Below are 22,760 nucleotides of genomic sequence, written 5' to 3'. Positions count from 1 at the left end.
AATAATGGTATCTGTCAAATAATGGTAGAGAATTGGTCATTGGAGGAATAGTTTTTTGTCAATCTTCACTTTTCAGGAACAAGTCAACTTCTCAGATAATCCTGACTCTGTTAGTTTATGTTAGTGTTATGATCACTTTAAAAACTAGTTGCTCACTGCCAGGCAAAAGGATCTTAAATTAGAGAAAAGGTTAAAGAAGAATCTATTAGTAGTGATAAAAAGCTGAGGGTTTATACTATTTTATGAGGGTGGGAAAATGTAAAGCCATATTTTCTTTGATATTATGAGATTTACTTCTCTTGTAGAGAAGAGAATATATTATTATATGTAATCCAATCCTTTATTGTGGCAAAAATATTTCTAGTTAGTAACCTCATCAGCCAGTTTAATTATAGGAAAATAATGTGTGTCACAATTGAACTGAAGATATAATTTTCTAATTGAGTTAATGTCTCATTGAGAAATGCCTAATTGAGCATTCTGTTCACTGCGTTGGCTACATGTGTTTGTTATTCACATACAATAAACATAATTTTAACAGAGCAATTGATACAATATATACAGAGCTTTGAAAATTGCCCTTTTTATTTTTAGGGGAAATTTTCCCCTGTGTTTCTATATCTTATGTTTCTGTATTTTGAGATGTAATGTAGTAGTTTATAACTGAAAATTGAGAATTTATGAAACTTGGGAGATTTTTCCCCTCAGGAGTATCTTATTTCTTGGATGAAAATTGTCAAACACTTGGACTGTTGTTACATTATCTCTGGTTAAAAAATGACAAATTTTTGTTGTTATAAATGTCAAAATAAGGCCACTTAAAATAATAACTTTCTATATACTGCTTATTTCCCTATCAAATTTTCATTTGATCCTGCAAAAATATAATTCTAGTATATTGAGTTTTAAGATAATGATATAAGATGCTTATTTCAGTGAATGGAAATTTTGCACCTAGAGTTCCTTTTTGTTTGTTTTTCTTAATGTATTTTCACAAGAGCTCTTTATTTTCTACTTGGTTACCTGGAAAAAATAATTATTTACATTCCTTCCTTCTTTAATGAGAAAAAAAAGACACTTCAAACTTCTAAATTTTGTACCAACAACACATGCATGTGAAGGTCATAGTGACTTCATAGGGCTCATTTGTTGTTTTATCTTTACAGTGACCCTGTATAGTAACTATTTCTAATAATAGTTTTATTTTACTGAGAACAAACACTCCTAGTGACTTTTGTATGAGAATTTGAATACATCTCTTACATTATACAGCCTCTGTTAGGAAACAGATACATACATTATATAAAATCCCTACTTTCCTTTTAAGGTATGACACATTGAGAATTCATTTTCTACCTTACAGAGAGAAGGTAAAATCTATTCCAGTCTGTCAAGACTAAAGATTTTTTTCTAATATTTTCATTATAAAAGAGTTAAAATGAGCAATATAGTCCAGTTTCTCATAGAGTTAAAAATAATTCCTAAGTTCAGTTATTTTTTAACTGGGTTTTAGAGAGAGAAGAAAGGAGAGGGAGAGAAAAACATCACTGTGAGAGTGGCTGCCACCTGCAGGCCCCCTACTGGGGATCAAGCCTACAACCCAGGCATGTGCCCTGACCGGGAATTGAATTGGCAACTTTTTGGTGCACAGGATGACACTCAACCAACTGAGCTACACTAGCCAGGGGGGCCTAAATTCAATTTTAACACTGATTCAAAGTGTAAAACTTCCCTCTCACCCCACCCATCTACTTCATTTCCAACTGTATTAAAAACACACAAAAGGATACTCTATGAGAAGAGAGTAGTCAGGGCAAGTATGTCCTGTTTATATCGAATATATCACTTAGAGCAGTGTTTCCCAAAGTGTGGTACGTATACCCCCAAGGGTACGGGAAGAGTTTGGTGGGGATATGCACTGCACCGTGCTTAGCTGCACCTGATTCTACATTCTCATGAGTATGAGGGGTACTCAGCGTTATGAAAATTATAGAAGGGGTACACATATGTCAAAAGTTTGGCAAACAATGACTTAGAGGATATGCTTTATTGGGGTTTGAAGTGTGTGTAGGTGTACCCTAGCTTATAACAGTTTTACACTATTTTTGTCTTTGCACTCTTAATAAGAAATGTAAGGGTGAATAAAGTACATCTATTTACTATAAGGATTTTTTAAAAGTTAGACAGAAGTTCTAGTTTACTAGTTTTGTTTATATACCTTATTGCCTTATGTTCTTTCTCTTGTTAACTTCTCATTTGTTTCTTTTTAAAAAAATCAAACATACACTTAAGGCATGCAAATGTTTATTTATTTTTGCTTCATATGAAGTTTTAATATATTTAACTCTTTGGTCATCTTAAAGGAAACAGATTTGCTATTTAGTCTGCAGATGATTTTTATTGAAATTATTTCTTCTGTGCATGTTATATTTACAATTTTTATCTTTTGTGGATGAGAGAAATTAAAATGTTTTACCAAAGTACAAAGAGGAAGCTAACATTTCCTGGTGGGAATAACCTAATTGAGATTATCCTCTCTTGAGGCCATTGTTTAAACCCAGCTAATTTGGTTCTCAGGATTCAAAGAATGAATGCTCTAGAAACTTTTGTGAGAGGAAAGAGAAGGGATTGCTAAGAAGCTGAAAAGGCAGGCCAACCTCCTTGCTTTTAACTGGTTTGTGCATTAGAAAAATTTTAATTGTATTTAGATAGGTGAGATCTGGCCTGGTAATAAGAGCATGACTGATTTGTTCATTTAATAGATACTTATTGAATGCTCATGGGAGCACAACAGGAAAATTACATCCTTTTTCTGAGGGACTGACAAATTGTGGCAATAATAACTAAACAGTTTTAATGGCAGTTTGTAGTATTTTAGAAGTAGAAGAATCAATCCAGATTTGGAGACTTAAAGATTAAGTAGGGACTGGCTAAATGAAGAGGGGAAGGGGCTGGCATACCAGGCTGTAGGAATTACGTTAGCAGTAAAAGAAAGCAGCACATATTTTGGGAAGCTTAAAATGCTTGGTGTGCCTGGGTGTTGCCTGGGTGGGAGGTAGGGGTAAGAGATGAGGCTATAGAGGAAAGGAGAGGCTAGAAGATGAAGTGTAGTATTATAGTTACTTACTGTTAAATGTATTAGTTGTTTACTCTTAAATGTGATGAGCACTGAAAGGCCTTATAAAAAGGCTGTCTTGCAGTAGCTGAGTGGTTGTGGTGGGAGTTGGGACCTGGAAGAGATTTTTATCCTTTCCATCTCATTAGTAGAGCTGAATGCTTTCTCCTCCCCTGCCATTTCTGGGATTGTGGATGTGTGGTCATTAGCATTCATGCTCTTGTATTATGGACTTAAAGAGAAAGTTATTTCCTAGGTAGAAATAAATTCTGCGTTCCAGACGCTTGACTTAAAAAAGCAATTATGTAAATCACTTGTTAACTGCATTATTCTGCCTATGTGTTAATGTTGGAAACTGCAAATTTATCCTGGCGTAAATGGGTCTGGGAGCATGGTTTCCTTTGTTCACACATCAGGATCTGAAGTCTATAATCCCAGGCAGAAGTTTTCTTTTTAAAAAAAAAATATATATATTTTATTGATTTTTTTACAGAGAGTAAAGGAGAGGGATAGAGAGTTAGAAACATCGATGAAAGAGAAACATCGATGAAAGAGAAACATCGATCTGCTGCCTCCCGCACACTCCCTACAGGTGATGTGACTGCAACCAAAGTACATGCACTTGACCAGAATCAGTCCTGGGACCCTTCAGTCCATAGGCCGACTCTCTATCCACTGAGCCAAACCGGCCAGGGCTCTTTTATTTTCTTAAAGCTGTTATCCAGCTAAAATTGTAGATGGAGAAAACTTGTATAATAGTTTTATAAAATAGTAAGTATGTTTTAGATAAAGTTATTCTGGAGACTTTTCATCTATATTATTTTAGACTTCATCTAAATATAAAAAGTTCTTATATAGTAATCATACTTTATTAATTTGATCAATAAGTTAAACTGTTTTCATGATGGAAACTGAAGGAAATTTTCTTGGTAGAAATTCCCTATCAGGGCAAAAGCCGCAGCATTTATGAGGAAGAACTTTCAGAACTTATACCACCTATGTTATTGTTAGAATCTTTCTTCATGCCTGATAGTTCTGTAATTACTGCTGAAATTTTGCGGTTAAATACAGAGTAATATATGTGACATATAATATGTGACTATATTTAACAGCAAAACAATTTTTTTTTGTTAAATGTAGAGTAATATATGTATAACATGCATATATATAATATATTAATATACATACATCTGAAAAGAGCTTCTGAATTTTATTTTTGAAACCGTACATTCTAGGGCATATCTAATTTTCCTGAATTATAATTATACCTTAATAATAAAATGATTATCTCTTAGAGTTGAGGATTTGTTTGGTGACTGATAATTGCATAACTATAATGTAAGCCAGAGCATTACTCAAGGAACCACCACATGTTTGTTATGTTCATCTTTCCTGGCTTATCTGGTAAATTACCCTGTTGACATGGCAATGTGGCATCTAGGAGTGAGTGATTTACTATGATTTTGTCTGTTTTATTAGAAGTTGACAGTTTCCAGGCTGTTGTTAAATATTTGCTGTACATATTGCATTAAGATGACAGTGTTTTAATATTCTTTTGTTCATAATTCTATGGTTTTACTATCTAGCACCAGCACCTCTCTTAATGCATCCTTTCAAGATGCACAATTACTAATAATTGCATAGAGTGATTAAGTCTAATAGTTAATGCAGACAAACTAATATTGCTGTTAGCTGATTATTACCAAGCAATTTGATTAAGATAAATCAGGGATAACATTCCTTTTGGAAATACAAAAGGCTCAGCAAAAGTATATTATTGTAGTTCAAAATAGAGAATTTTACATTTCAGCGCTTTCCAACTTTTGTGAAACATAATTATCAGCATTTTGGGGGAAATCTTTAAAAGGTATATGACATGTTTATATATTGTTTCTTTTTTATTTTTCAATTACAATTTACATTCATTGTTATTTTGTATTAGTTTCAGGTGTATAGCATAATGGTTAGACATTCATACTACAAAGTATTCCCCCCTGATATTTCTGGTATTCACCTGTCATCATTCATAGCTTGTATATTAGTCTTAGAGCTGTTGAAAATACACTTTATACATGTAAGGCAAAATACTGTTGTACTGGCTATTGTCATTTTTTATTTGACATTCAATTAAAAGAGGAATGGCAAGGAAAAGAGGTCATTGCTCCTCACTAAATAGTCAGGTATTGCCTGTTTTAAAAATTCTTATGGCACACTGGTTGAAAATCGTTGGTCTAGTGTGAAAATTGAACTGTTGTCCTCAAAATAATCACACTGCAAGATATGACCCCTTAGCTTTTATGTACCTTCATGATGAAATCCATCTCCTTCTGGTTCTTCCAGCCTGTGTTAGCTCAAGATGAAGTCAGACTATAGCAGTAGTAGTTGGTTTCACTTTTGAATAAGTGTCATATTTCATAGCTTCCTTGGAGTAGGAATAAAGGCATTTGATCTAATGTGCAGACTTTTCCTGATGGATTCCAACAGGCAACTAATCATAGTATTTGACAGGTTCACCAAGAATTTGAAAGAGGGACTTTCTGTCAAATAGTCTTAATTGGTTATGCGGACCTGACACAGATGACTGCATTTGAGTGTAAGGTGTTCTGGACATTGAACTTCTCTGTAATAACACATTAAAGCAAGCGTTCTTTATTGTCTTTTCCTTTGGCTATCTTAAAGCGTTTTCGTGGTGCAAAGAAGTTTATCATATTTAAAATCACAGATTCTCCTGTAGAAATAAATACCCAATTTTTTTTTATCTAACTAAGCAATAAGATTAGTTGTTCTATTTCTTCAAAGGCATTTTTTTTTTTTTAACCGAACTCTTACTTTAACTCCCTTAAGCTAGTTATTTAGGGCTTCAATCAGTTAAGAATTTCCTTTCCAGTCCTCCCACTACTTTGTTTCCCTTGGAGAAACATTTCCTAGTTTCTTCTCTTTTTCCTCTGTCTTTTAAAACCTACAAAATTAAAAGGGCATGATTTCCTAGCCAAGAAGCATTTGTTTTGACCATAAAGTTCAGTTGTTCATCAACTTTCTACTGAGTTATGGAGATAGTGACGCCGATATTTAAAGTTCTTCCCCAGGAGGATTGCCCTTTGGCGATGTATGTTATTTGAGACAGTTGTCTTCTGATGTTTAATGCGACCTAAAACTTACTATATTTTTATCTGATCTAGAAATTAAGGTTTTATTTTTAAAGGCTACTCATACCTTTGTTTTGAATATTTTCTCTCATACTGCTTATTAATACTCCCAAGAAGAGGAAGCTTTTATTTTCAACTTTGATTTAAACCATATTGGAAAGGCAGTTCATTTGCAAAAATTTAAGCAAAAACAAAAGGGAATCTAGAGATTAAAAAATAAAGCTTTAAATAAATCACAGAAAATATTTCATCTTACAGTGATCTTTGCCCCATTTCCTGGTGCCTTTCAGTGGTCACTTTAATGTCTTCTGGAGATTTGAGAAGCAAATAATTGTCCACAGTAATATTTTTAAAAAATATTTTTGCTTACCTTTAATATTAATTTTTTAAAACTGTAATTCCTGGTGAAGTGCTTTAGAACTGTGAAGTGTGACACAGTATCTTTTATAGGTAAATGTAGAAGTTCATTTTCCTGTAGTTTTAGAATCTTTCCCTAAGATGCTGATTCTTAATAGTCCTGAATGTGGACATTTCTGGATGTAGTCTTCAGATTACTTCTTCTTTAAATTGTCATTTCAACTGCATGAATGTTTTGACTCTAGAATTAAGAGTGCAGGAGTTGAAATGGTCTTCTTTAATGTTCTAAGAAAATAGCTACATTATGCTGTTTTCAGTTTAGAGATGATTAAGAAGAACATAATTCTGGTATTTTGTATTTAGTCTTAACAAATATCCAACCCAGTTTGGGTGATACTAGCAGAGGCAGTTTAATATAACTGAATGTTGAGTTATGGGTGTTTTTCCCCCTTTTGTTTATACAAGATTTGCCCATTTTGCTCACATCCTAGTTCAGAGTATGTCACAGAGCCAGAATATGCTGAATTTGTTAGCTGTTTAGTTGGAATTCATAGCTGAGTGGAAAATGTTTGCAGATAATTCTGTGCAAAAGTAGAAACTTCAGTTGATTCCTCGTATTTCTTCAGGGCAGTGATCACAACCAGATTCAACGTATGCACAGAGCAGCGGATACCATGGTAGCGGCCGTCGCTGATTGCTTTTACCATGTTGGATCCATTGTCAGTCTCAAAGACCTACTTCCAGCTAGGTGCCTTGAATTCAAATAGCTTTTCACACAGACTTCAGGATGTGAGCTAAGGTATGGCCTTTTTTCATGAGCTGGGCCTACATATGGGTTGACAGTAACCTGCAACTTTCATAGAAAAGAGACTACTGGCTGTAGTGCAATGTCAGATCAAAACTAGTTGTAGTATTAGGTAGGTAGTTTGTGTTCTTCCTATATTTGAACTACTCTTTTTTTTTTTTTTTTTTTTTTTTTTTTTGGGAGAGTGTCTCCTTTTCCCCCATATGTATTTTCCAAAAAGACTGTTGATAAAAAAATTTCTCATTAGAATCTGGTTGTAAGGTCTAAGATTTATCAGCTGTATGAGTGAACCATTGTCTTCAAATATGCAATGTATATTATCATTTCTTGTACACAGTTAGTGTAAAAATATTTTTAAACTTCTATAAATGTTAGCACTTTTTCATTTTTTATTTTGCTGTAAAAAGTTATAATAGAATTTCCCATTCTAATTAGTTGCACCATTTTAGTAATAGGGATTTCTCTTATCAGTAATCTTTCCCAAACTGGAATTAGAAAATTGGTATTCATGAATAGGGCTTGAAATTTAGAATTAGTAATTTTCAAGGGTAACTTGCCCTAAATTGCATTGATACAGTTTACTCTCCAGACCAGAGATTCTTGTTTCTTCAAGGTGAAAATATCTTAATTCTGGAAAAATGAGCTTTACTCCCGTATCTTCATTCTCTGCTTAGCAAGATATGCTTCTTTTAGAGAATCTTTATTTGAGGTCGACTGATGGATGATACATTTTTAGGAAACCATCTTTTAAAGCTATTACCATACTCTTCTGTGTTCTCAAGCTGTTTACTTTTGTTTTCCTGTTATGCTTCAGTGGCCCTGTTAAGAATATTTTAAGCTCTGCTGTAAGGTAGAGGATTCTTTATAATTGGGGAGAGAGAGTCCTTATAAATTCAAAGGAGATGCTGTCAAACAGCTTACACACTTTTCTTGACTGTCTGTGCTTGATACTGATTGTGAATAGCTATTGGTAAATACAGAAGTTGAGACTTTTTGAGCTTGTCTACCAGAATCATATCTTTAATAAGAAAATGATCAGATTCACTATTATACTATAGTCTTTACTTTATAGGTATAAAAGATGCATTATCTTTGATTCTAGCAGTAAAAATGACATTTCAGTTTTAAAACATTCACTGTATTTCCTTACATACATATGCAAACATATATTTATATACACCTACACATACAGAAGTTGATGACTAAAATGGTATACAGTGTGAGATCTATCAAGTGGTTCCTGAGTGACAAAGGAAAGTCGGCCATGAGTTCTCTCTGACTTCTTCTAAGGAGTCAGGGAAGTTAAGAGAGCCTGGGAGAAAAGGCATTAACCTAGTGACATAGTATCTCTCTTCACTTAAATCACCTTGTCAGGTGAGGTAGTATATACTTTATAGTTAAAAAAACATCTTCGGAGCCCATTCAAAATACATGCCTGATGTATCCTTCTGCGCTTGCTACTCACTGAGGGGCGCTTAATTTTCCTCTTCTTTTCTGAGCAGGTTTTTGTCCTTGTGATAAAGAACAATCCATTTGTACATAGCTAACAACAATTATTCTGTTAAGGGCTCTTCTACTTTCTGTTAGTCTTTCATAGTTCCTAGGCTCCATGCCCACTTTGTGCAATACTAATGTAATAGTTAAGTCCTTTTGTTGGTAGGTATGCAACTAGATAAATAACTGATGTATAGCTTAGATCAGATCTTAGCAGAAATACTTTAAACATGTGATTTTCATTTGTTTAAAATTATTTAATAATGAATTAGCAAATATCTATATTTTTAGTACCTAAGCAGTAGTGTAATGATGTTTATTGTGAGAATAACATGCTGATAATTGAAGTAGGAAAAAGGCAATTGATATTTAGTATTATTTCCAGTGAATCTTGTAGTAAATACTACTGCATACATCTAGAAAAATTTTAGAAACATTTTGATGCCTTCTACATACACTGAAACCTTGCTGTAACACATCTTATGATACACAATTTGATAGAAGGTTGGTTACACTTTAGACCCTGAATAGGGAATAAGAGGACTATATTTTAGATGATTATGCCCTAGAACTTGGTGTTTATATTAAGTTTCAGTATTTAGAAGCACACCATGTTAAGATACATTAATAGTGAATCTGTACTTTACTATGGACTACCCCTTTACCTCGGCTATGTATATATTCTGAGTGAAATATAGAAAGAGTGAAATTTAAAAGTATATGTGGTTCTTTGGTTCCTAAATCTTAGAAGACAGGAAAGATACCTATGACTTTTATATATAGATGTGATTTTTCTATTTCTAGAATTTACAGTTATTAAAAGTATGATTTTAAAGTTGTGGATTCAAAGATACATCAGGTATCTGGGTCTTTTTACAGTATAACATTTCTACAATGTTTATCTCTTGTTTGTTTTTACATTTGGAGGGAAAATCTAGTCAACACTTTATTATGCTAGCTAAGCATTATCGCATCAGAAGCAATAATAAATCTAATTTAAACTACCTCTGATGTATATCATGTGTATATCAGATGAAATGTACACTATCATTTTGATTTTTAACTACTTTTGTTGACTTATGGAGATATTTATTTTTCAATCCTAAAATCTTAATGTTCCTTCATTTTTTTTCCAAATTAAAAAATTTCTTTAGATCTAAAAGGGAAAATGCTAAAACAGGAGTAAAACCAGATGCATCTGATCAAGAACCAGAAGGACTTACTCTTTTGGTACCAGATATCCAAAGGACTGCGGAGATTGTGTATGCAGCCACGACCAGTTTACGACAAGCAAACCAGGGTACAGCTCTGCTTCTTTCATGCTGCTCCATTACTTAGTGAAAACATTCTATCTTTCCTCTATGCTAATGGTGTTCATTTACCTACAATGATTTTTATATGTCATTTTTAAGTTAATTATGAGTAATCTCTAAATATTTATCTACTATGTATGATTGCTATCCTGTTTCCCCGAAAATAAGACAGTGTCTTATATTAATTTTTGCTCCCAAAGATGCGCTAGGTATTATTTTCAGGGGACGTCTTATTTTTCCATGAAGAAGAATACGGTACACATTTATTGTTAAATGAAAATAAAGGAAATTTATTACCTGTATACAGTACGGTAGTACGGTAGTTGTCAATACAAACCAGACAAACTGTGAATCCTACAGTATCAAGAGTTTACTCATTTATTCAATGACAATCATGTCATCATCTTCTGGAACATCATCATAACAATCCAATTCCTGAATTTCCTGGTGAATTTCTTGTGACTCCATTTCTTTCAGAATCAGTGGACCAAATCTCTCATGTTTAGTAATAGCATTCTGAGACAGAGACTAGGGGGGGGCATTATTTTCGGGGGGATGCCTTATATTTCACTCAGAAGGAAACCTGTAAGTAGGTCTTATTTTGGGAGGATGTCTTATTTTCGGGGAACACGGTAACTAAATTTTATAGCCTGAGCATGCATCATACATTTTTTCTCATTAAAAGTCATGAAATGGAAAAATACCATTGTATGAGATAGAAAATAGTATATTAATACTGTCAGAACTCAGTTAGCATTGGCATTTTCATGTAATAACAACAGAAGATATAAATGACTCTGAATTATCTATATCACTTCTGCTGTTTTGACTAAATGGATGAAACCTAATTACCATTTCACAAATTTACACTTTAAAATTGGTGAGGTTTTTAGCCCTATTAATTATGTTATGAAATCGAAAGAATTTTTTTTAATTTTTAAAATCATTCAGTAGGAAGACGATTGTCAAGAATTTGGTAATTTTTTAGAATTAAAAATTTGAACTCTGGAAGTTAATAATTTTTTGTTTTAATCTTCTAAAATTAACAGAAAAGAAACTAGGTGAATATTCAAAGAAGGTGGCAATGAAACCTAAACCTTTATCAGTATTGAAATCACTTGAAGAAAAATATGTGGCTGTTATGAAGAGATTACAGTTTGGTAAGTTGAAATTTAATATTCATTTCTTTAGATTTCATTTGATATTTTTAATTTATTTTTATTTTATTTTATTTTTTAAAATATATTTTATTGATTTTTTACAGAGAGGAAGAGAGAGGGATAGAGAGTTAGAAACATTGATGAGAGAGAATCATCGATCAGCTGCCTCTTGCACACCCTCTACTGGGGATGTGCCTGCAGCCAAGGTACATGCCTTTGGCCAGAATCGAACCTGGGACCTTTCAGTCTGCAGGCCGACATTCTATCCACTGAGCCAAACCGGTTTCGGCTCATTTCATATTTTTTAATGGTGCTATTGAAATGTGTTCTGGTAAATTAAAGATTTTAATACTTGCTTGTACAATGAATTATTAATATTTCCTCTTTACACACACACACAATTGTGTCTTTTTAAAAATATATATATATTTTATTAATTTTTTATTTTTTATTACAGAGAGCTAGAAACATTGATGAGAGAGAAACATTGACCAGCTGCCTCCTGCACACCCCTTACCAGGGATGTGCCCGCAACCAAGGTATATGTCCTTGATCGGAATTGAACCTGGGACCTTTCAGTCTGCAGGCCGATGCTCTATCCACTGAGCCAAACTGGTTTTGGCAAATTGTATCTTTTTTATCTCTTGGAATTCAGAGGTATAGTTATATTTGGAAATCATGATTCAATAGAAACCTAGAAAAAACAAAAGCCAGATATCTAACAAATAAGCAGAAAGTTATATTCTTTCTTTACCTCTATTTCTGTATATCTTGGCCTGGACAAAGGCACGAATATAAGCTCTTAGAAGGCAAACATATTTTCCAATTTATCATTTAACGCAAACACCTTACCTAGAAACTTGTACTGAGTTCTTGGTAAGATTGATATAATACTGATTATAATATAATATTAACTTTTAAAAATATATTTAGAATTATATAAACACAAGATCAAAGCTTATCACTTTGTCAAAGTACTTAGAAAATAATAATAATAATATTAATAATCTTTTTTTATTCTATTAATTTAAATTTCAGAAGTAATACAAGAGTAAACTTCAGCCCGGAATTTTTGATTTTTGAGATCAGGAGAAATAGATAAAGACTTTTTCCATTTTTAATTTTTTTTAAAAAAAGAAATACAATCAGAATACTTTTTGACATTTCTTATTCTGAATTATTTTATCAAAAATATTTTATGCCACTCATTTAAGAATGAATTAGTACTTTGCATTGTCAGTTAGCTACTTGATATAATCTACTAATATGTCCACACTGCAGATTAAGAATCATTTGTTTTTTCTTCCATTGTAGATTCATCCATGAAAGTAGTAGGTGTTACATTAATGTTTATAGTTTACTGTTCTTCCACATTGCTGTCCTCTGCATTTTGAGTGGAAAGAAGGGCTAGTGGTTTATTTGTGATTTTTGTCATTAAAACAACTATCCTCCATGCTGGTTCTTTTTTTATTTCAGTGTTTCTATTTTCTGTTTTTTTAGATACATTTGAGATGGTTTCTGAAGATGAAGATGGGAAGTTGGGTTTTAAAGTAAATTACCACTACATGTCTCAGGTGAAAAATGCAAACGATGCAAACAGTGCTGCCAGAGCTCGCCGCCTTGCTCAGGAAGCTGTGACGCTTTCCACCTCACTGCCTCTTTCGTCATCATCTAGTGTGTTTGTGCGCTGTGATGAGGAGCGACTTGACATTATGAAGGTAGATAAAGCAACTTTTTCCATATTTCCCTGACTATTAAAATATTCATACAAAGCACTAGAAATACCGTGGATTTAAAATTCTGTTGACCATTTTGGAGTCAGTGAAAGGAGTTCTTTCCTAATGTTAGTTCAGAGTATGTGGATGAGGCTGCTGTTTAAAATAAAGATTTAGAAGAAAATACTAAAATACCTTTGTTGAGCATAGTATCAAAGGATTTAATGCTGACCAGTAGGAAAAAAAGTTATAGTATTTCTACCTTGTCATCCAATATACTTCTCTCATATTCATACTACTATCAGACTTCAAAATTATTTTTTCTTTTATTTTTTAGGAAATTTATGTTTTTACAGATCAATAAGAACTATGAAATTAGTAATGGTTGTACAATAATAAATAACTTGCACCTTTATGCTTTAGCTCTGGCGATTTAAAAGTTAGTACCTGGGGTGGTGTTTTCTTTACATTTATGATTTAATTCATAGGTTAAATATTCTGTCTTCCTTACATAACTCTGCTGAAACGATTGACCCATTGATTTGCAGAAGTTCTTTTGTTTGCTTGATCTTTTGTTTTGTTCCATTCGATATATTTTTAATAGAAATTTCATAGACCTTGCCTATGTGGCCACACTCTTACTTGTTTCTTGTTAAAAACAATAGAACTGATTATTGGATGATTACCTAGGGAATTATGTTATCACTGAATAGATCAAACTTGTGACTTTGTTAAGCAGTAAGCTATACCTAATATAAAGGATCCCAAATTGGAGTCCCAAAGCAAAGATCAGAGTTATCACAGATGGAGACTAGTGCCACTTACCTCTACAGGCAGCTTTTCAGAAACAGAGGCTTTGCTGCTCAGGCATTGCACAATAAAGAACTGTTGAGTGGCTCAAACAAAATTTGTTAAATAATTCTGATACTCACTGTTGGGTTCTTTGCTATTTTTTGGACTACCAGAAATCCTAAGGGAAATACCTACTGTTCTCTCAAAACCTTTTTGTCATAAGTTGTCACATGAGAACCTTTATTTCTGTTATCTACTTGTCTCCTCCCAGAGGAAAATATTAAAGTAAGTTATTTTTTAAAAATTAACTTATCTAAAGATTAAAACAAAAAATTAGCTTCATAACTTTGAGATATAATAATGGGATGTACCTAGAGTCTCAACTTATTGAAAATGCTGTAGAAACTATTATGAAGGAAAGGTCTCAGAAAAAAAATAACTTAATTTAAAAGGTATTTGATTAAGGTAAGCTTTCCTGCTGCCAATAAAGACTTATCTTTTAACAGTCCATTTTTATCAAAACCAAATAATTTGTTCTTAATTTAAAACCATGTCCTTGTATTTATTTTTACACATTTGAGTGGAGATGTATATGTACAGTGTCAGAAGGTTATTATTTTCTGCTGGATTATGTTTTCCTACATATCAGTGTTAAATAGTAACCGACTTTTGTGTGTTTGTATATGCATACTAGGTTCTAATAACTGGTCCAGCGGACACTCCTTACGCAAATGGCTGCTTTGAGTTTGATGTATATTTTCCTCAAGATTATCCCAGTTCACCCCCTCTTGTGAATCTAGAAACAACTGGTGGCCATAGCGTGCGATTCAATCCAAACCTTTATAATGATGGCAAGGTAATATACTTACAGTCTTGTTTCTAGTGCCAAAGTGTTGTGACCAAAGTTTCTTTGTAATTTGAACAAAAATTTCGTTTTGGTTATATTTTCATAGTACATAGCTTTCTTCAGGCTTCTCTCCCTGTGTGCAAAGATTAGCTTAAGGAATGAGAGAGAAGGAACCGAAAAGGGCAGACACACAATATTAAGAAGCAAGTACCATCTTAAGTTACTGAGGTACTAACTTTCTTAACATGTTCCTGGGCCAATTGAGAGCTTCCTCCCATCTGGAGATCGTAGCCAGATCTCTGTCTTTGCCTCTCGCTTTTTTTTACTTTTTCTCTCTCCAGTTCCAGTTATCTTTTCAAAAGTGCCTGAAGCTAGATGAATGGCAAACATCTATGTTCCTTTTTTTTCAAATAATAACTTTCTCTTGCTATCATAACTATCCAGTTTTTTTTTCCCCTGTGGTAGAAATAACTGTGAACTTTATGTTAAAATGATTTATATTTTCTTATAAATGGTAAGATGCATTCCTATCACCACCACCCAAAAGTTGACAAATGAGTTTAATAAAAATTATTTCATAAACCTTCTAAAATTTTACTCAAAAGAACAACCATCACTTTTCAAAGTAATTTTGGACAGTTGGATGAAATTTCAACAGTAAATTCCATGCGGAGAGTATTTAATGTTTGAAAATCATTAGAAGGTCAGAAAAAATTTATAGACTTCACATGCAGACTCTAGTTTGATACTGTGAGAATAGCAAAAGCTAGAGGTTGATTGGTATATGAAAGATGACTCAAGTTTTCCCTTGGTTTTGCCTTTCTATTTTCAAAGGCACAGCCTGCCTCAGACTGGGCTTGCAAGTATCATATTGTCTTCATCATAAGCTCATGTCATAAAACTGGAATTTATTTTTTGGATTTATTTCAGGAGATTTGACTACAGATAGACCTATTTTCTTTGGGAAAGCAAAGCAGGTCCATTTATTTATTTATTTAAAAACTGATTTTTAAAAAAAAAATACATTTTATTGATTTTTTACAGAGAGGAAGAGAGAGGGACAGAGAGTTAGAAACATCGATGAGTGAGAACCATCAATCAGCTGCCTCTTGCACACCCCCTACTCGGCATGTGCCCTCAACCAAGGTACATGCCCTTGACCGCAATCGAACCTGGGACCTTCCAGTCCACAGACTGATGCTCTATCCACTGAGCCAAACCGGTTTCGGCAAAGCAGGTCCTTTATAACTAAGCAAAGAAGAGGAAATAGTAAGGCTGACTTTGAGGAAGGGAGGGAGGGAGGGAGGGAGGGAGGGGAACATGAAAAGAGTTTTAGTGTAAAATGTTGAAATTTATTTAAGAAATTACTTTCTCAGGACTTACTGTTATATAGAAGAGGGTAGGGTTCAGTATCCTGAATTATATAGTTTTTGTTCTATTACATACTGGTAACATTTATTCTCGGGTCACTAAACATTTACTTGGGTTCAAGATCTATAGAGATAAGAATACCTGCCATTGGTAGTCACAGGGGTGCTTTTGATATCAAATGGGATGGTATATCTGACAATCTATAATAGCAAAAGGGTAATATGCTAATTAGACTGAACATCTTCCAGACTTCATTCCGGACATCCCTCCTAACAAAGCCGGGCCCAGAGGAAGCCAGCCCTGGGTGCCTACGGCTGGAGCAGGGAAGCAGCCTGGGTCCCGGGTGCCAGAGGAAAGCTGGTGCTGGTGCCGGCAGTGGGAAGGAAGGCCTACTCTTGCACAATTTTTTGTGCATCAGGCTTTTAGTACTTTAAATAACAACACAAAGTCTTTTAAAATTATTCATGAAATTACCTGTTAATTGAATTTATTAAGAAGTGGACTACTCTGCTTTTCAATTAATTTATAAGAATAGATAAAGTGTCCTTGGTTTTGTTTTCCCCAAAAGCAGTCCTTCTTTTAATGCTCTGAAAGCAATACTGCAAAATCCATGTATTGCTTTATGTTGAACTGTTATAGGCAAATAATTTGAGTTCATTCTTGCTATGTGAGTGAACAAGTATATAATATGTCTTAAAGTTTGATCCTCAAGACCTTTTCATGGTATCTCTGAGGTCCTACCCTTTCCAAATTGATGGTCATGTGGGGCCAGATTTTACCCATATACTTCATCTAAAACAACATATTGCAATAAACTGAATGCAGAGGCAAATATGAAATCAGAATCTATTCAGTTATGCCCAAATTTCAAAATTTATAAAATTTGAAAAAGATTTTTAAAAATGAAAAATAGTATCACTTTTCCTCACTGATTTTTATTTGGAAAAGTTATTTTTTTATTTATAAATGTTAATTGTATAGTAGTTATGGACGCATTTTTCATTATTGCTATCACATCTGAAGATGTTAATTTGTTTTAACAGACTAACTCTTAGGGTTTAGATTGGGGACATAAAACTGAGATACTTTGACATATTAGCATTTCACTTTTACTCTTAGTTGTAACAGTTTGCTTTTAAAAAGCACTTTTTTCAGTTCTGTTTATGCTTTTCTCTTTATTCCTCAGGTTTGTTTAAGCATATTAAATACATGGCATGGAAGACCAGAAGAGAAGTGGAATCCTCAGACCTCAAGCTTTTTGCAAGTAAACAAATTTCTCTTGACAGTTTCACTTAGAAAATGTAGAGCTACTTATATTTGAAAAAATTATTTTAGTGGCTGAGAATAAACAATGAACCAAACAAAGAGATAGATTTATAGGAAATCACTATTAAATAGCTAATAGGTGAGCAGTTGGTGCATCTCATTTGGAGTTTAGAATCAAAATCAGACAGACAGAAATTACAGTTTGTCAAAATTGCCTTTTAAAAATTCCCTAAGTTACCTTTAATGTACACTATGATGTAACAGGTAAGACAGATTATCCCATCTCCCTGTCACTACAATAAATTCCTGATATTACATATTTCTAGGATATAATTCTTCTGTAATGTAGTTAGTAATGGGATTCATTTGAGGCTCAGAAGTACTGTTTCATTTTATGTTAGTTTTCACACAACATTTGAGCACAGAAAATAAAGTGTTATTTAACATCACATCTAATGTTTCTTGCTGGTATCTTAATAGTTCTGGATCCTAGCAAAGAAATGAAAAAATAAGCAAATTAACATGAATTAACTTTGTTACTTGTTTATTAAAGAAACAAACAAATTGTTGCTACATCATAGTTTAAATTCACATATAAAGTTTACTGTTTATTTTTAAAAAGACCATCATAAATTATCCTCAGGTAAACCTACTAAAATTGACCTACCCTGAGAGGATTCTTTTCCTACATTCTTATTTTGAAATAGTTTAAAGAAGATATAAAATTTATTTTAGCTGTCACTTATTTTTGACTCTCTATAAAGACCTGTCACAGATGAAATAAAGAAAACTATCATTATTATTATTATTTTTTGCCATTATGGAAACTAAGAAAAAAAGGTTATGTAATTCATACAAAGTAATTAAGGAACTTAATAGAATATTTCTCTAAGAAACTACTACTTCATTTTAAAAATAATTATGTTGGTTCTATTTAAAAAAACTCCAACACTTTCAAATATTTTTTCTATATGCCCATTACTCTTGACAACATAAACTAAACTTATGAGTTTTACTATGAAAGGAAACTCGGAGATATCATATTTTTCATTAAGTAAATTAGACTTACATGTGAATTGGAACCATTTAAAACATACATTTTTATTGATTTCAGGAAAACAAACAAACAAACAAACAAAAAATACCCTAAAAAAGAAAGAAAGAAGCAGGCTACAGAGTCTCAGGAAAACTTGACTTTTTTTTAGTTAGAGTTTGAGACCCAAGGATGTTTTACACTTTCATTTATCATGTACAGAAAGGATAATGGTACTTTTGCCAGCCTAGGAATCTTCCAGAAAAGTATTTGAAGGCTCTATATAATTAAAACGATTCCCAAGCCTGGCTGGTGTTGCTTAATGGTTGAGCATCAACCCATGCACCAAGAGTTAGGGGTTTGAGTCCTGATCAGGCACATACCCCAGTAGGGGGCATGCAGGAGGCAGCTAATTGATGTTTCTATTTCTCTCTCTAAAAATCAATAAAAGCATATTGGAAAATCCCCCAAAATACTTTGAACAGTGATAGTCATTATTAGAATTACTTAGTTTCTTAGGGATGAGATTCTTAAAAGAATAACATTTATTTAATTAAAATATCACATATTTTAGTCTTATGCCTTAGGTTTTATATCTAGCTATAACCTAGTAATTGTCATGATTATTTGCATAATTTAAAATTGAAAGTCACATTATTTATTAGAATTGCCACCAATAATTACATTTTATCAGTAGTACCAAATTTTGATATTGATAATGTAACTGGTTTTTTATATATATATATATATATATATATATATAAAGTCTAAGCAACCATTATGACCAGATGACCAACCAATAGCTATCACAAGCACTGACCACCAGGGGGCAGATGCTCAATGCAGGAGCTTCCCTGTCGTGGTCAGTGCACTCCCACAGCCAATCTCCCGTGGACGGCCAACCTCCAGTGGTCCCTCCTGGCTGGCTAACCTTCCACAGCGCACCGCCCCCCCCCCAGCTGGCCTGCCCCAATTGGCCCCCATTGCTAGCCAGGCTGAGGAACCCCACCAATTCATGCACCAGGCCTCTAGTAATGTATATAATTTCGTGTGAGAGGTTTATTCCTATTGAACAAATTTTATGACATCTTTATTAACATCCAACTAAGAAAACTCTTTGTCCACATGTAGCTATGATAAATACTATTTCTTCATTTTTTGTTAATCCTCACTCAAGGATATTTTCTTATATTGATATTTAGAGAGAGTGGAAGGGAGGGGGAGAGACAAGAGAGCGCAACATCAATGTGATAGAGACACATCAATGGGTTGCCTCTTGCATGCTTTATGCTCAAGATTTTTCCCATTTTAATTTTGCTTTAATAATAAAAGTAGTTCAGTTTTATAATTATTAAGATTAATTTTATGCTGATAATAATATGTAAAAGAAAATCCTGGTTGATAAAGTGGATATTAGTTTACTGTTAGTTAAAATTTCCCATTATAAGTATTTTTAATTTCTTTCTTGTTCAGGTGTTGGTGTCTGTTCAGTCTCTTATATTAGTAGCTGAGCCTTATTTTAATGAACCAGGATATGAACGGTCTAGAGGGACTCCCAGTGGCACACAGAGTTCTCGAGAATATGATGGAAACATTCGACAGGCAACAGTCAAGTGGGCAATGCTAGAACAAATCAGAAACCCCTCACCATGCTTTAAAGAGGTATGTTCAATAAAATTAATGGAATACTTTATTAAAGACATATGGAATATAGCTTATTAGGAGTGTACTTGCCTTTATATTTGGAGTATTTACAATATACTAAACTTTATTATAGTTATTAATAAAAAATCAGTATTAATGAATTTTAAAACCACCTACTTCCTAAAAGACATCTGACTACATTTTGACAGTTTTCTAATTCTTTTCTCCTGGTCATTTGTTCATTTACATTCACTTTCTGAATATATTGCATTGTATTATATATACCTTATTCTCTCTGGATAGGATTTAACTATTATACTTGAATCTGTTTGGGATTAGGCATTATTTTCTGCTATAGAACTGGGAGATTTTTCCTATATCATGTGATGTCATAAACCTAATGTAGAGTTCACTAAATTGAGTTTTATGGAGAGGAAAAATTGCATTGTCTTTTAAATTTCATTCCTTTGCAATGCTACATACTTTGTCTTTTCATTTCTGACCGGAACACATCTTTTTCCCTTGCTTGTTTCATTTTTAAGGTTATACACAAACATTTTTACTTGAAAAGAGTTGAGATCATGGCCCAGTGTGAGGAGTGGATTGCCGACATCCAGCAGTACAGCAGTGATAAGCGGGTAGGCAGAACTATGTCTCACCATGCAGCAGCTCTCAAGGTGAGTAAGCTTCCGAGCAGGAGCCCTGTGGATGGCTTTTAAAGAGGAGTTGTATATTCATTGACAGAACCATGGCTACCTGATGGTTAAAGGATGGGAGGGAATCAAAGAAATGTAAAATTTTAGAGGCCTAAATTGCTACCCAGAAGTCTATTAAACAGTTATGTTAGTTTCCACAATGAATCAACAGTTCCTAAAATAATAAAGTAGGTACAGGATCTGTTTTTTATCCAGGCGTTTGAAGGTGATGACAACAAAATGTATTCTGTCAATGAATCTTTTATTCCTTTAGCTTCTCCTTAGGCCATTTATTTACCTTCTAGAATTTTATTACTTGGAGTAATGAGGGAGATGGTAGCGGTAGAACCTCCAACAGCTATTTGGTGGAGGCATCTGTTATACAGACCTGTTTTGGGGGAGGTGAGCAATTGTTTTCAACCTGGACATTCAAGTGGACATGTAAAATAGGGTGGTTTTGGAGATTTTTTTCTCCAGCCTCATACTATTTGTTCTTATTCCCCCCGTTTCTTTCATTCTTCGCCAATTATCTTCCCTCTTCCTATCTTCAATTTTTCTCCATCTCTAGTGGATCCTTCTGTTCTAACTTTAAGATTTCTATTTTAAAAACTTCTAGAAAGAAAACTATTTTCCTCTTTAACATTTGCATTCCCCAAGCTAGTTTTATTTTGCCCATTATTATAGAACTGTTTCTCTTTTTATCAAACTAGAGCAATAAATACTTCTGGCTTCCATTGTAAAACCCTACCCTCTCGCTAACCTTTTGCCATGTAACTTGCATTCTACCATGCTACTCAGGGCTCTTCAACATCAATCACTCTGAGATGTTTTGCCAATTTTGTTCTCGCTCTGTGACAGTAGCATAAGAAAAATGCGCAATAAGTACTTGTTGGCCTGTGCTTTGGATTTCGTTTTAAACCTAACTCTTCCCTCAAATGATACTGTGTTAGAATTCCTTGGGTTGCACTTCTGACATCACTCATTTCCCTGTGTAGCGTCACACTGCTCAGCTACGGGAAGAGCTGCTAAAACTTCCCTGTCCGGACGGCTTGGACCCTGATGTTGAAGACGCCTCGGAAATGTGCAGTGCCACAGCAGGTGCTGAGGGGACGCTCATGCACGATCAGGTCAAACCCAGCAGCAGTAAAGAACTCCCCAGTGACTTCAAATTATGAGCTGCATTGACATGGACTTCATAGACACAAAGGCTTTGAAGCACAAGCCAAATATGTCAATATTTGTATGTAAGAAACTAATTATGTAATAGGTAATGAAACTGAAACTATACTATGCCCTTAAGGAGATCCAGTTTAATTCAAGGTGATCTTTTATTTACCTGTACAAGAGTGTAAACTTTTTTGTGCTTTTATTTTTCAATTGTGAGAACCACTGATTGGTATGTTGAACAAATTTGTGTATACAAAGAAATGGATAAATCACTGATATATAAGGGAAACTACCTTAGGAAAGAATGTTTACTGAATGTTTATTTTATTTTTTTTTTTACTGTAGAGTGAGAGATTGTTAACAAAGAATATATATTGGTCATTCTTACAACTACTATTTGAAGTCAGCAACTTTTCACTGAATTTGATAGATTTTATGTTTGGCCATATCTTCATGCTCATATTTGATTTCTGAAGACCTACGTACACTTCAATAAAAGTTAATTGACATACTCCTTTTTTGATTTACTGGTACATTTTTTAAATTATAAATCTGCCATTAAAATGTGTTATAGTTGGACACTTGCACTTGTATGGATGAATTTATTCAACATATTTAATTTTATGCCTTCTAATTGCAGAAAAATAAATGAACATGATTTTATTCTATGCCAATATTTGGGCTTGTGAATGTATTTGTTATTTGAACTTAAGTATATGAAAGGAATGGTTAATTTGAAAAGTCACCCTTAAACTGATTTTTTTCCTAAAGGGCTCCTTTTCTTCCTGGACTCTGGTTTTATTACTGAAGTTACCTGTATGCATTAAACACAGGCTCTGT

At 33.5% G+C, this 22,760-nt stretch overlaps 1 protein-coding gene across 18 annotated transcripts in view; it reads left to right on the top strand.

The window, feature by feature from the left end:
• Window positions 1-22,434, top strand: part of BIRC6 (baculoviral IAP repeat containing 6) — a 150,116-nt gene extending 127,682 nt beyond the window's left edge. For 16 of the 18 annotated variants that reach the window (XM_036434801.2, XM_036434805.2, XM_036434800.2 and 13 more), the window contains 8 exons: window positions 10,072-10,217; window positions 11,280-11,390; window positions 12,891-13,108; window positions 14,592-14,753; window positions 17,302-17,379; window positions 19,888-20,076; window positions 20,601-20,735; window positions 21,749-22,434. In XM_036434801.2, coding sequence (XP_036290694.1) covers window positions 10,072-10,217; window positions 11,280-11,390; window positions 12,891-13,108; window positions 14,592-14,753; window positions 17,302-17,379; window positions 19,888-20,076; window positions 20,601-20,735; window positions 21,749-21,928 — 1,219 coding nt within the window. In that variant the 3' untranslated portion in view covers window positions 21,929-22,434. Of the gene's footprint in view, window positions 1-7,244; window positions 7,418-10,071; window positions 10,218-11,279; window positions 11,391-12,890; window positions 13,109-14,591; window positions 14,754-17,301; window positions 17,380-19,887; window positions 20,077-20,600; window positions 20,736-21,748 lie in introns of those variants that run through there. The other 2 variants (XM_036434806.2, XR_004987346.2) reach the window with 2 other exon arrangements.
• The last annotated feature ends 326 nt before the right edge of the window (window positions 22,435-22,760 follow it).

Source organism: Pipistrellus kuhlii, unplaced genomic scaffold (assembly GCF_014108245.1).
Source record: "Pipistrellus kuhlii isolate mPipKuh1 unplaced genomic scaffold, mPipKuh1.p scaffold_m20_p_13, whole genome shotgun sequence".
NCBI lineage: Eukaryota > Metazoa > Chordata > Mammalia > Chiroptera > Vespertilionidae > Pipistrellus > Pipistrellus kuhlii.
Note: the sequence above shows the minus strand (reverse complement) of the source record. Positions and strands in the feature narration are given on the sequence as shown.